At 34.3% G+C, this 14051-nt stretch overlaps 3 protein-coding genes across 3 annotated transcripts; all 3 read right to left on the bottom strand.

Moving 5' to 3' along the window:
• Positions 1-6108: 6108 nt before the first annotated feature.
• Positions 6109-6629, bottom strand: LOC139901698 (uncharacterized). Its single transcript, XM_071884377.1, has 2 exons — positions 6258-6629; positions 6109-6144 (listed from the first exon to the last, which is right to left on the bottom strand). Exons 1-2 carry the CDS (start codon positions 6627-6629, stop codon positions 6109-6111), a joined length of 408 nt encoding a protein of 135 aa, XP_071740478.1.
• A 3-nt stretch (positions 6630-6632) lies between these two features.
• On the bottom strand, positions 6633-7525 carry LOC139901697 (uncharacterized). The gene is made up of 2 exons (XM_071884376.1): positions 7353-7525; positions 6633-7200 (listed from the first exon to the last, which is right to left on the bottom strand). Exons 1-2 carry the CDS (start codon positions 7523-7525, stop codon positions 6633-6635), a joined length of 741 nt encoding a protein of 246 aa, XP_071740477.1.
• A 5956-nt stretch (positions 7526-13481) lies between these two features.
• On the bottom strand, positions 13482-13778 carry LOC139901696 (uncharacterized mitochondrial protein AtMg00810-like). Its single transcript, XM_071884375.1, has one exon. It carries the CDS (start codon positions 13776-13778, stop codon positions 13482-13484), a length of 297 nt encoding a protein of 98 aa, XP_071740476.1.
• Between the last annotated feature and the right edge of the window lie 273 nt (positions 13779-14051).

The raw sequence follows: 14051 nt of genomic DNA, 5'->3' as shown, positions 1-14051 counted from the left end.
AAACGAGGTGATACACCTGTAGTCAATGTTTATGGTCCTCACAAGGATGATCAAAAAAAGAAGTTGTGGGAAAGCTTAGATCATGGTTAAATCAAAGGATGCTAATGTTGAATGGGTGCTTAGTGGAGATTTCAACGAGGTAAGGGATAAAGATGAAAGGTAAAACTGTCAATTCAAGGCAAACAGGGCCAAATTATTTAACAACCTCATCGAACAAAATAAGCTAATCGATGTTCCATTGCTTGGTAAAAGGTTCACTAGAATATGTGAAAACGGACAGAAATTCAGTAAATTGGATAAGTTTTTAGTAACCGACATTTTCTTCCAATCTTGGGGTGATGTGATGGTAACAGCACTAGATAGGAACACGTCCGATCATTGTCCTATTTTGTTAAAGGATGGGAATAACGATTTTGGACCAAAAAGCTTTCAAGTTTTTTAATCAATGGCTTGAATCAAAGAAAGTTGAAAACATCATTATCAATGCATGGAATTCTCAAGTTTTCGGTAACAAGGCTGATTGTATTTTCAGAGATAAACTTAAGAAAGTCAACGAAGCTCTTAGAGTGTGGAGCAAAAATAAGTATGGTGAAATTGACAAAGAAATGATTTATGGGAAAAAAAAATTCAGAGGGTCTTGAACTAAAAGCTGAGAATACTTCAGTCACAGAAGCCGAAAGGGAAAGTTGGTTAAATTCCAAAGTCTAATGGATCAAAAAAGAAAAGGAAAAATCAGAGATGCTTAGGCAAAAGGAGAGAATTAAATGGAGCATTAAGGGGGATGAGAACACAGCTTTCTTCCATTTGTCTATACGTAGAAGAAACAATAGTAGCAACATTCTTGGTCTATATAGAGATGGGTCTGGGACGAAAAGCACGCTAATATAAAAAAGGAAATTCATTCCTTTTTCAATAAACTTTTTGATGCAAATACTCCTCAAATCTCGATTATGATTCTCTGAATACTTTAACTTTTAACTCCATCTCCCAAGAAGATTCACAAGTGCTTGAAGCCCCGTTCACAGAATTCGACATGAGAGATACAATTAAAGAATGCGATTCGTCAAGAGCCCCGGGCCTAGATGGTTTTAACCTTAATTTTTATAGAAAGTTCTTTTGGCTTATCAAAGGCGATCTCAAGGCAGCTCTTGATTGATTTTGGTTAAAGAAATCGATCTCGAAAGGGTGTAATGCTAGTTTCATAACATTGATTCCAAAGAAAAAAGTTCCAGTATGCTTAAGTGAATACCGACCCATTAGTCTTATCGGTAGCTTCTACAAAATCGTTTCAAAACTGCTTTCTAGTAGACTTCAAAGAGTTATTCACAAGGTAATAAGTGTTGAACAAAGTGTTTTTTTAAAGGGTAGATTAATATTGGACGGAATTCTAGTTGCAAACGAATTGACCGGTGAGGTTAAAAGAAGGAAGAAAAAGTCTATGATTTTCAAGGCGGATTTTGAAAAAGCTATTGATAGTATCAAGTGGGATTCTCAATATTTTAGAAAGAATGGGTTTCGGCTCTAAGTGGCGAAATTGGATAAAATCCTGTATATCTTCGGCCACTGTCTCGATTTTAGTTAACGGATCTCAACCGAGAAATTTTCGCTTCATAGAGGTATTCACCAAGGTGACCCACATTCACCATATTTGTTCATCATTGTCGCGGAAGGTCTTAATGCTATGATCAAACAAGCCTCTCATGTAAGTCTCTTTATAGGAATCGAAGTCGGAAAGAAGGTTGTTTCGCACCTTCAATATGCCGACGATACAATTATATTTGGTGAATGGAGCAAGAGAAATATAAGGAATTCGTTTAAAGTTCTCAAATGTTTTGAAATATTTTCTGGTCTAAAAGTTAACTTTTCAAAAAGTTGTTTATATGGCATTGGGGTTCAAATGACGGAGGTGGAAATTATGGCAAGTTATTGTGGATGCCAAGTCGGGGATATTCCATTCCTATATCTTGGGTTGCCTATCGGTAGAAAAATGAGCTCCATTCGTGATTGGGATTCCTACATAGAAAAGTTCCATTCAAGGTTCGTGGATTGGTGATATTGCCTCGTTTATACATATTTTTACTCGCAATATCGGTTAGTTTTTAATATAAATTGAATAAATGGTGAAAGAATTATTGAAGTTTGAGTTTTTAATATCGGTTAGTTTTTAATATAAATTGAATAAATGGTGAAAGAATTATTGAAGTTTGAGTTTTTACGTTCCTGTGATATGGTTTGAAGAGTTATATGGTTCTGGAGGATATTTGGGTGAAAATTTGAGTGCATTCAGGAAGAAATCGCAAGTCGAAACGAAGTGTCAACGAATAAAATTGGAATAGAAAAATACTGATCAAAAAGGTGAATCTCGCGGTCGCAATGCCTTCTGATGCGGTCGCGATTCTGGGTTTGTTCGTGATTTAAATCTCGCGCTCGTTATTCGTTAACAGAACTTCGAAAACAAAGAATGGGTTACCTCGCGGTCGCGATTGATTATATGCGGCCGCGATTTTTTGGTCACTCGCGATCGCGATTCCTGTGATGCGGTCGCGAGATGGCTAGCTGACTTCAGCTTTTCAGCAACTATAAATACGCATTTTTGGCCCTTTATAGGGTAATCAGTTTTTTACTTACGAATTTTTGTGCTCCACCACTAGGTTACGAATTTTATAGTTTTTCTATCAACTTTTCATTGTCTTTTCATTATTGCAACGATCTTGGTTAGTTTAATCTTGCTATTACTTTTATTTACATTCAAATTAATGGATTCAATTGTTTATCTTTCATGCTTTTGTATTCTTTATTTTAATATGAGTAGCTAAACTAGTTGTATCTACTTAGATGATTGAACTAAGGTGAAGGATTGTTATCTTTATAATTTGAACAATTAAATCTTACTATTCCATGTATTATTTGGCTAAGAACGACTGTTATTGAGATTTTTAATTAGTTGAAGTTGCGGAGATTATTAACTAGTCAACGAGAGTTGAATAAGTGCTGATCTTTACTAGGTTATTAAACGTGAATAGCTTAGGCCTTTGGTTGATTATATAAGGGAGACTGGTATAATTGATTGACGTAATTAAACTATGATAAAACTTGATAATTGTGAAATTGTTAGGGAGACTAAAGCAATTCAAGCCAGATTAATATATTGATTAATACGTTGGTAACTAGATTAGAGAATTAGGATCAACGAGAGTTGAGCTAAGGATTTAATTGATAATCTGTGATAATCGAGAGATAATCATAGTGTTACCACCATTATAATTGTTTGAAATGAACTTAACAGCAATCCTGATCCGAGGGAATCAAATCTAAGTAGATACCTTTGTCTTTATTGATTTAATTTAATCTTATTACGCGTTTATTTCCTAAACAAAACAACCCCATTTTTACTAGAATAATTACAAGTTAAAGTTTCTGATAAAACTGCTCTCTGTGGACGAACTGGTCAACATTACTAATAAATTACTGCACGATCGGGAATATTGCCTGTATTGTGTGATAATTATTGGGTAGTATTTGCTAGTATTTTTAGAGTATAAAATTACACATCAATTGGAAAGCAAAAATGATGTCTTTCGGTGGTCGTCTCACACTCATTAAATCGGTTCTTACTAGTTTTCCGTTGTACGCCTTCTCCCTATTCCGTGCTCCTTCATGTGTCATCAACAAACACGAAGGTTTGTGTCGTAATTTTTTTGGGGCGGGTCGGGTGATATGTTAAAAATCTCTTGGGTCAAATGGGAAACGATACTCCATCCTTACGAGGAGGGAGGCCTAAATATTGGATCCCTGAAGGCTAAAAACTTAGCCTTGTTGGGAAAATGGTGGTGGCGTTTTCATAACGAAAAAGAGTCTTTTGAGGTCAAAGTCATAAATAGTATCTATGGGCGGGATGGGGGGTTGGGTTCTCTAGTTTCAAATCTTCGGGCGGGAATGAGAATGGTTTGGAAAAATATTTGAAAAGTTGGTCCATGTATTGACAAGCTTGATATTTCGTTTACTAACTCATTTGTAAAGAAGATATGCAAAGGTGATCATACGCTCTTTTGGCTAGACAAATGGCTAGGTAATCAAGCTCTTTGTGAAAGATTTGGTAGATTGTTTAAGATAGAATCAAATAGCGAAGTTTTGCTAGTGGACATGTTCAAAAAGGTTGGTGCAGATTTTGTCTTCTCGTGGCATTGGCAACGCAATCCTACAGGGTGTACCCTCACTGAACTTCATAAGCTCATCACTCTGATCATTGGATTTATTTCGGTAATGGGTCCTGTGATCTATGGACATGGATTTTACAATCTAACGGCTTGTTTTCGACTAACACTCTCACTAAAATCATTGATTTAAAAATCTTGAGTCGCCCCGATTCTTCCTTGCAAACGGTTAGGCTCAGAATGCTCCTGTAAAAAATAGAACTTTTAATTTGGAGAGTTAAGCAATGCAAGATCCTGGTTAGAGTAGAACTAGATAAACGGGGTATTGACCTTGATTCGGTCCGTTGCCCTGTTTGCAATAATGATATCGAAACCGTCGATAACATTTTCATTCATTGTTCTTTTGCAATTGACCTATAGTCTCGAGTTTTTCGTTGGTGGAATGCTAATCATCAAATGTATGTGTGCCTAGAAGATATGTTTAAGGGTATTGACAACACCTCACAAACATCGCAAAATTCGAATTTATGGATGCAATCGAATGGGTTGTTGGTTATTTTATATGGCGAAATCGGAATCTTACGGTCTTCCAAAAAAAGAAAAGCAATGGTCCCATAGCGTTGAATGAAGTTCAAATCAAGGCTTTCGAATGGATTTCTAGAAGATCGCATAAAAGAAGTTTCGATTGGAGTCAATGGCTTTTAAATCCAAAAACATTTGACGATCATGGTTAATGTAGTTTCGATTGTCTAGTCGTAGTTTTCTCATGCAATCCTTTTGTTGTGGTTTATGTGTTAGCCGAATGGGCCTTTCCTGTGTTGGTATACTTTTCGCATGATGCTTCTGTACTATCTATAGTAAATATTAAAACTCTATCTAGCTGATGTCATAAAAAAGTAATATTCAAGCATAATAAAAATTAAAAAATAAAAAGAAAAAAATCTAAGCAATGTGAATAATGTCATTAATATAATTAAATATGTTTAATAAAATCTTGAGAAATTTTAAACACACACAGGGGAAAAAAACGTTTTAGCTAAATTAAACATTTAATAAAAAAAATACAGTGAAGATATTATTAGACCATTTGTAGTGGTAGTTGGTGTTGTGAGTTCGTATTGTGCACTTTTTTCACTTTTTTGATGACTAGGACGTGTTGTGTTGTTGAGTGGAGTAGTGGTGGTGTTGTGAGTTGGTGTTGTGAGTTAGTGTTGTGTTAGTGGAATGCTGATGTGGCATTTAATTTTGTATTTTTCTGTTTTATTTATTTGTTTTATTTTATTTTTATCATTAATATGATTATATTATATTTTAAAAAATATTATTTAAATTCAACGGCTATATTTCCAACCGTTTGATTTTTTTTTCAAACGACTATAACACATACTTCATTTCTCCTTAAAATCTATATAATTTCTCTCAAATTTCAAAATGAGTCCGTTGAATGTTTGCGTAAAAGTTCATTACGGAGGTGAATTTGATCAAGGATTGATGAATTATACACCGGACTCAACATGTGATTATTATATTAATGTACATGAGTATCGTTATTTTTATAGTTTGCTTGCAGTTCTCCATCAAGACATACCATACCAAGTCAGACAAGTATGGTATTTCAAAAGACCCGAAGTTCCTGCCACGCTACTTGAAGATGACCACGATTATTATGCTTTGATTGGAAAAGCTTTGGTATGTAGGCAAGCAATTACGATTTATACCGAATTTAGGGATGAAAGCTACGCTCTTTCTGATTCGCCAAGAGAAGTTGCTTCATCTTCGAGTAGCGATGGCAGATTTCAGCAATATGATATCCGCGATTACTTATCTGATTGATGAAGGTGCTTGTTGAAGATAGCCGTTAGGAAAATAATGTAATCGTTTTAGGAACTAAGTTGTTTTTCACTTTTTAGGAAAATAATGTAATCGTATGTTTGCGAATGAATGAAATAAACGGCTACTTTTTATTAATGAAAATAAAGTACATTAATTCCTAAAACAATACATCAATTTAAAATTCATAAACGAAAATATAAAATACATAACACATTATTAATTATCAATATTAATATTAGCGCTACAAAAATAAGGTGATAAGTTCCAAACGTGCTCGGTTAAATCTGACTCCAACCGATTGTGAACTTGCTTATCTCTGATTTCCTTAATACTGGCATCTCGATCCCTCAAATTCCTTTCCAACCTTATAGGTCGGTTACTTGGGTGAGCAATCATTTTTTCATCCCTTTTCGAAATCACAAAACCGTTATTTTCTTGAATCATGTTATGTAATACAACACAAGCGTACATATGTCTTCTAATTTTGTTGAAGTCCTTAGATCTTGCCGGAGTCTTTAACATGGCAAATCTACCTTGTAGTACTCCAAATGCACGTTCAATATCTTTCCTTGCACTTTCTTGAAACCGTTTAAACTTTTTACGTTGTTCATCAATTGGATTGTGGGGAGCTTTGACCAGCATAGCCTAATCTGGGTAAATATCATCACCTAGGTAATACCCTCTATCGTAGTGATGACCGTTTACATTAAACGGTGAAGGTGGAGCAGTACTCTCTTTAATAGTGTTAAACAACGGTGAAAAATTTAAAATGTTAATGTCATTGTTTGCACCAGCCATACCAAATAATGCATGCCATATCCACAAATCTTGAGAAGCCACTGCTTCAAGCATAATAGATGGGCCTTTTTGATAACCTCGAGTATATTGTCCTTGCCAAGCAATTGGACAATTTTTCCATTCCCAATGCATACAATCTATACTACCGAGCATACCCGGTAGACCATGTTTTTGTTCGTGAAAATTATAAAGTCGGGCAATATCATCGGCGGTTGGTTTTCTCAAATACACGGGAGCAAACAAATGAAATACGCATCTACAAAAATTATCTAGACATAAAGCAGCAATTTTCTCACCAATTTTTATATATTCGTCAAACATATCTGGTGTAGTTCCATACGCCATTTGACGTATGGCGGCGGTGCACTTTTGTAGGATCGTCAAACTTTGACGACCAACTGCGTCTGGACGTTCCCTAAAATACAAAAAATAATCGGGAATATTTGTACTATTAAAGTTAGATATACCTTCGATGTTTCGAAGAAATAATTCACGACTCATTCGAAAACGTCGTTTGAATTTTTTTCCGGATACACGGGTGTTTCCGAAAAATAATCATTGTATAACCTCACAGCCGCATCTTCCTGATCCCTTGATATATAAACCCGTGTTCGAGGGACTAGTGAACTACTCGCTTCTCCCTCTACCTCTTCTTCCGTTAAACTTTTAGCAAAATTAACCACCTTTTCATCATCGGAATCATCAATGATAAAATCGAACATTTTGCATGCATTTTCCATTGTTTGTTATTTTTTAAAGGGAAAATATCATAAAAAGGTAATTATTTTACCTCTTTTTCCTAATAAAGGTAACCTATTTCATTTTGATTCATTTAAAGGACTATTTTAACAAAAGTTAATTAAAAAAAGGGATTTCGTTAACTTTGTTCATTAAATGACCATGGTCATCATCTTTAACCCATTCATCGTTAACTTTGTCCGTAATTCAAATCCAGATCGAACCAAATAAATAACAGACACATATTAACAAATTCATATTTCTCAAGTTATTCATTGTACGAATGCATCAAGTGTTCAAATTATCAAATCTTCATTCAATGATTCTCAACACAAATTGAGTTCCGAAACATGATTCTTGCATCCTACTAAACATTCGTGCATCATCAGAAGCTTTAAACAACAACAGATTCCATGAATTTGAGATCGAGTTCATCGTTTGTGTTCATCGAGGACCGACTTAGTCTCCGGATCAATTCAGAGTCCTATAGCCAAAATTAAAAATGCAGACCTATTCTAAATCATGTCGTGATGCTTTCTGGAAATCTATAGATCCTAATTTCATGATATGAACTTGAATATGAAAAGTGAAAGTTCGGCTTCAAAGTCAACGATAAATTCAGAGATCAAATTCGAAAGTTTCAGGCTGTTAGAGGCTCTGATTTCGAGTCACGAAGTTAAGGAGGATGATATAGAACGTTTTTCATGAAGAATTCATCTCCTAAAATGCAACAAAAATCGATTTTAGTTTTTGGAGTTCATATTGTGATTCATAATGATTCCGTTAATCTAAAGTTGTTTTGATGAATAATTCTTCCATATATCATCTAATCGCAGCATATGGATCATGTTTTGATCGATTTTGAGTGCTATTGTGTTCGAATTCAAGTTTCTATGAAAATTGTTCTTAGCAGTTATGGTGGTGATGATGAACTAATTGCAGGTCTGGTTGGAAGGAAATTGGATGGAGGGACAAATGAAATTAGGGTTTGCAAACATGAGGGACGAATGATGTAATTAAAATAGTCCTTTAATGGACAAAGTTAACGAAATCCCTTTTTTAATTAACTTTTGTTAAAATAGCCCTTTAAATGAATCAAAGTGAAATAGGTTACCTAAAATGAGGTAAAATAGTTATCATTTTATGAAATTTGTCCTTTTATAAATGATAAAGAAATATAGAAAGAAAGATTTTTTGTGTGTGTAAAATGATTAAATAGAGTATGTATATATATAGATAAATATAAAAATAATTTACATTTTTTTTACCAACGGCTCGAAATACCCAACGGCTAGATTTTTTGGCCAACTGCAAAACGCCACGTGGCCTCAACGGCCGTTGGACCTCACGTTGGATCGACGAAAACGCCTGAAAAATTTGGGCCGGAAACGCCGCGATACGGCGAGGCTCCGGCGTTTTGGGGGTGACAAATCGGATTCAACGGGGTTGTTTAACCCCCGATACAAATGGTCTTATAGGCCGCTCTCATTTGTTCCTTTACCAATGCAAAAAGAAACCCTAGATAATCCAAACTACCATTATTTCTTTCAATTTTAATAAATCCTTTACAGATTCGTGCTTCTTCTTCATCATTATACAGAAAATACAGAGCTTCAAATTCTTACAACAAAAAATCGCGGTTTCATCTCTCTTTTCTTGATGTAGCCAACTAGCCATGAATAGGGATGGCAATTGCCACCCGATCCATTGGATATCCATCCGATCCACCCGATTCGTAATGGATATGGATGATATAAATGGATATGGATACGGATATGGATGAACTTAAGTGGATACGGATATGGATATGGATGAAAAGTTTCATCCATGGATATATCCATATACACCCGAAATACATAAATATAGATATATGCAAACACATTTACTATTATAAATACATTTACAATTACTCATATATTTTTCTTGAAATCATATAATGAATTAACCATGATATATTACAACAAAACACGTATATATAATGGAATAAAAATACAAATTACACATTAAGTTTGTCATAGTCTATGTTTAATAGTAAGTTTAACAAATTGTGTTATATCTTCGACAAAGATTACACGTTCTTATGAATAGATTTAATATTATGCCACATTATATAAATTTTTATTATATTACGTTTTTATTTGAATCATATATTTTAGGAAAATTATAACATTTTTTGAATATCCATTGAATATCCATTAACCCGCTTAATCCATTGGATATGGATATGGATGGATGAACTGGAATTAAATGGATATGAATATGGATATGAATGAACAAAAACTAAATGGATATGGATATGGATACAGCCTCACCCGATCCATATTCGATCCATTGCCATCCCTAGCCATGAACCGTTTCAAAAAGGTATTTATTTAAACTTCAACCTTTTTGGTTATGTTTTATATTGATTTAATTACACCCATTTCGTATTAATTGAAGTCAAACTTCCTGTTTCTCATCTTGGATTTTGTGTTTCTAAATTTTGTTTTGATGATATTTGTTTTTTATTGATTATATAAAATTGTATGCTATATGAAAGATTTTCAGATTTACGTGTAAAACACTTTCATTATGTGAAATATTGAAATGGTTTAATTTTATGAAGGATTATTTGTTTTGCACACCAGGTGTTTGTGATTATGTCTCCTTAAACATGATAATTTATGAAGGAATTGATCATTTATAGCACATGTATTATCAAATGAAAATCATATGTGTTTGTGGATGTTGGAGAACTTTATGCTCATCATAGAAGGATGGAGGTGTTTCGCCTTATTTTTTGGCCTTTTTAGTTATAATGAGTGCTTGGTATTAGTATTTGATTTGTATTTTGGATTTAAAAAGAGATAATCGTGTCCATCACAAGTATTCCAATGGTTGTACTAATAAGTAAGTTTCTTATCGTGGACCACTTTTTATGTTACTACGCACTGGCCGGTTAGTCTCCAATTAAATTTTTTTGTTTCAGATTATTATCTTGCAGATATCATCGGACATTCTTGCTTCAAGTTACGCATTGCAATAGGTAGTCAGTTTTAGTTTGCAGGTGCCATCTACAACAATTAAATTGTGCCATCTACAACAATTAAATTCTTATGTTATGATGGAATCTACAGTTGAATTTGATGTTAGAGCTTTATATTGTAAGTTTCTCAGTTCTGTTATCAACTCAAAATTATGAATATATTTTTTTGAGTAATTCAATACTACATAGCTTACAATTCAAATTGATACGAAATTTAAAATATAAATCCTAAATCAGTTTATAAACTGTCATAGGTGTTATGATGTGCGGATACTCATTTAATGTAAGCTTTTAGGGTTAAAAATGTCTGACATTAAGACAAGTATAAGAATGTGGCAATTGTTATTTGCAGAAAAGCAGTGCCATTAGTTGATTGCAAATTTTTACAGGTATTTTGAAGGTCAATAAGTTGTAATCTTATCATGCTTTGCGGATTTAGATATTTTCGTTTATTTATTTCAGGCTAAGAATAATAAAGCTATTCCTCGGGATACTTGGTCTCAACTACTGGAGTTTGCAATGGTAGGATACATTATCTCAAATAGCATATTGATGTTAACCTTTATTTTTAACCTTAGCATATGATCGGTTTGCTCTGTATATACTATTTTGTAAGTCTACTTAATTTAAGGTTGCATCTGTTCAAAAAGGTCTAATGAAAGCTTACATCAAACTAACATAATTTTACTTTTGCAACCTTGAAATGAGTTATCTTGATCAACTCCATCATTATATTCTATCATAATCTTCTTAGCACACTATAGAACTTGCCATTGTCAAATGAAAATAAGCATGCTCTTTGTCAGTTAACATGTATAGATTGCTTTGCATAAAAACATCCATATGCACGTGGTTAAATCGATAGCAAGTGTCTTTAGTATTTGTAGTGTCTTTTGTTAATATTGGATTTGAATTACCATAGAATTACTTGGATTGGGCAATCTTGACCCATTTACTATTTTTACAGAATATAGTTCACTTTGTGTTGTCATTGTTTGTAATGTATCTTATTAATATTAACTCTTTATTAGTTGAATGATAGATCCGCTCAACAAGTTTATTTCTTATACATATGTTCTAACTGTTGGGAAATTACGGTCTCACTAATTCCCACCACCCAGCCCAACAATAATAGTAAAGAAATAAAAACAATACACAACACAAGATTTAACGTGGAAACTCCAAAACAGGAGAAAAATCACCGGCCCCCAAAGAGAGAAATACACTATATCACAAATTGTTACAATGATATAGGCGACTCTCTTAAGCCAACTACACTCTCCAAAATATTTAACTAATACAACTCTCAAACAAAGGTAAGAAAGAAAGAAATAATCAAATACTTAAAGTGTATTGATTGGTGCAATTTGGAATGAAGACTTAACCCCTCTTTTATAACGAAGCAAATGACCTCCAACTTTTTCCTCCCACCTATGTGGGATAACATCCTTCACAAATACTATGCAACCATATCCAATTCTTCTAACCAAAACTATATCCAACAAATCTCCACCTTTTGGATAGAAGAAGATAACCATGCTTCCATATTGCAAGGATAACCGATGTAGACGCTTCCTCGACGACAACTTCAAGATCCTCATCTTCATGCCGTTGACATTATCTCCCAAGAGACAAAACTTGCATCTTCATCGAACATTGTCAAGACCCGACAATCATTGTCATAATAGACAATCATAACTCTAAACAGAATTATCATACCCCACCATAAAGATTATCACACTTAGAATATCACATTCCAAGCATTTCACCTCGGCACATGTTGTATAACCAGCTGAACAGTTATGGTGCAACTTCCTGTTTGGCTTTCCCTGGAAGTTTCATCAGCTACAACATCAGTTTCCACCACACAACCTGCACCAATGCCAAACCAGTGCTCATGTGTAATTGTGGAACCGCTAATGAACATCCCTTTCCATGGTGGCGCGGACACACCATGAGGATGACGTGACTTCAGAAGAATTCGTCACTCTCCGTAACGACGGAGACAATGTTAGCATCTTTGGAGCCATTTACCGGATTAGCTCCACCTGGACAATTAACCCTTACATGCCCAGTCTTCCCGCACTTATAGCATGTCAGATTCTTTCTAGAGTTTCTCTTCTGCCTATCTGAACACAATAGTACCGTAGCTTCTGATGACGAGACTCCGTTAACTTCCAATCTTTTCTCCTCGGATAGTAAAATAATAAATAACTTGCTAGAAATTGAAGTTTAGTAAACAAAGTATAATATATGAAACAAGTAACTGGAAATAAAATGTGTATTCGATTGATTACAAATGATACACCAACACATGCTTAAATATAAGAGAAATCATAATGCATATTAAATGCATACCTAACAATAGAAACTAACAAAAACTAGATGACAAACATCTTTATGGAAAATCATGAAAAGATATCCTACAAAATATTAAATGAGTAAAATAAAGCAGTAAGATAAGAATATAATCTATGCATGTGTATGCTTTGAAAATATTCCATAAATCAAGGGATTATAATATCCCATAAATCAAGGGATTATGTTGCACTAATTTTAACACTCCCCCTTAGTGCAAACTCTCGATCAAAAATCCCCAACGCTTCTCAAAATTCCATGAACTTGGTTTTCATTAGAGCTTTAGTAAAGATGTCGGCTACTTGAGCATTTGTCCTTACGTTTGCTAGCTCGATTTTCCCGCTAAGAACCTTTTCACGAATAAAATGATATCTCATTTCTATATGCTTAGTACGGGCATGAAACACAGGATTCGAAGCAAGATTGATTGCACTTTCGTTGTCACATTTCAATTTGACAACATAATCTACTTTTTCAAGTATGTCACCAATCAATCTTCTTAACCAAGTACATTCTTGAGCCGCCATCTTTGCAGCTATGTATTCCGCTTCCGTGCTAGACAAAGCAACAACATCTTACTTCTTGCTACACCATGAAATAATAGCGGAACCCATGTTAAAACCATAACCCGAAGTTGAATGGCGATCATTTGCGTCTCCCATCCAATCTGCATCCACAAAACCATTTAACAAAATATTATCACACTTCTTATACCACAAGTCGTGGCCTATTGATCCTTTCACATAACGAAGGATCCTTTTTGCTACATAAAGATGAACATTAGTTGGACATTGCATAAATTGTGAAACAATGCCAACCGAGTAAGCAATTTCTGGCCTTGTGATGGTTAGATAGATCAAACTTCCAACCATTTGTCAGAACAACTTCATATCCTTGAGCTCTTTTCCTTGATCTTTCTTCATTTTGAGGTTTGGTTCCATTGGAGTAGTCATAGGCTTTGACTCCCCCATGTTGAAACGTTCCAAGAGACTTCTTGCATAACCCCTTTGAGAGATAAAATACCCATTTTCTAATTTATCAACTTCCAAGCCAAGAAAACATCCAATCTCCCCCAGATTCTTCATTTCAAAATGAACCGAAAGATCATCAATTAAACGAGAGATTTCTGACTCGTTTCCTCTGGT

This window comes from Rutidosis leptorrhynchoides, chromosome 3, assembly GCF_046630445.1.
Source record: "Rutidosis leptorrhynchoides isolate AG116_Rl617_1_P2 chromosome 3, CSIRO_AGI_Rlap_v1, whole genome shotgun sequence".
Classification (NCBI taxonomy): Eukaryota; Viridiplantae; Streptophyta; class Magnoliopsida; order Asterales; family Asteraceae; genus Rutidosis; species Rutidosis leptorrhynchoides.
The sequence above is the reverse complement of the archived record's forward strand: the minus strand, read 5'-3'. Positions and strand labels throughout refer to the sequence as shown.

Coding starts and splice junctions, on each gene's coding strand:
- LOC139901698 (XM_071884377.1), bottom strand. CDS start 6,629: ATGCTGGTCAAAGCTCCCCACAATCCAATTGATGAACAACGTAAAAAG. Junction 6,145..6,257: donor AGTCAGATTTAACCGAGCAC/GTTTGGAACTTA, acceptor GTATTGTTTTAG/GAATTAATGTACTTTATTTT.
- LOC139901696 (XM_071884375.1), bottom strand. CDS start 13,778: ATGGTTGGAAGTTTGATCTATCTAACCATCACAAGGCCAGAAATTGCT.
- LOC139901697 (XM_071884376.1), bottom strand. CDS start 7,525: ATGGAAAATGCATGCAAAATGTTCGATTTTATCATTGATGATTCCGAT. Junction 7,201..7,352: donor CAGGAAGATGCGGCTGTGAG/GTTATACAATGA, acceptor TTTGTATTTTAG/GGAACGTCCAGACGCAGTTG.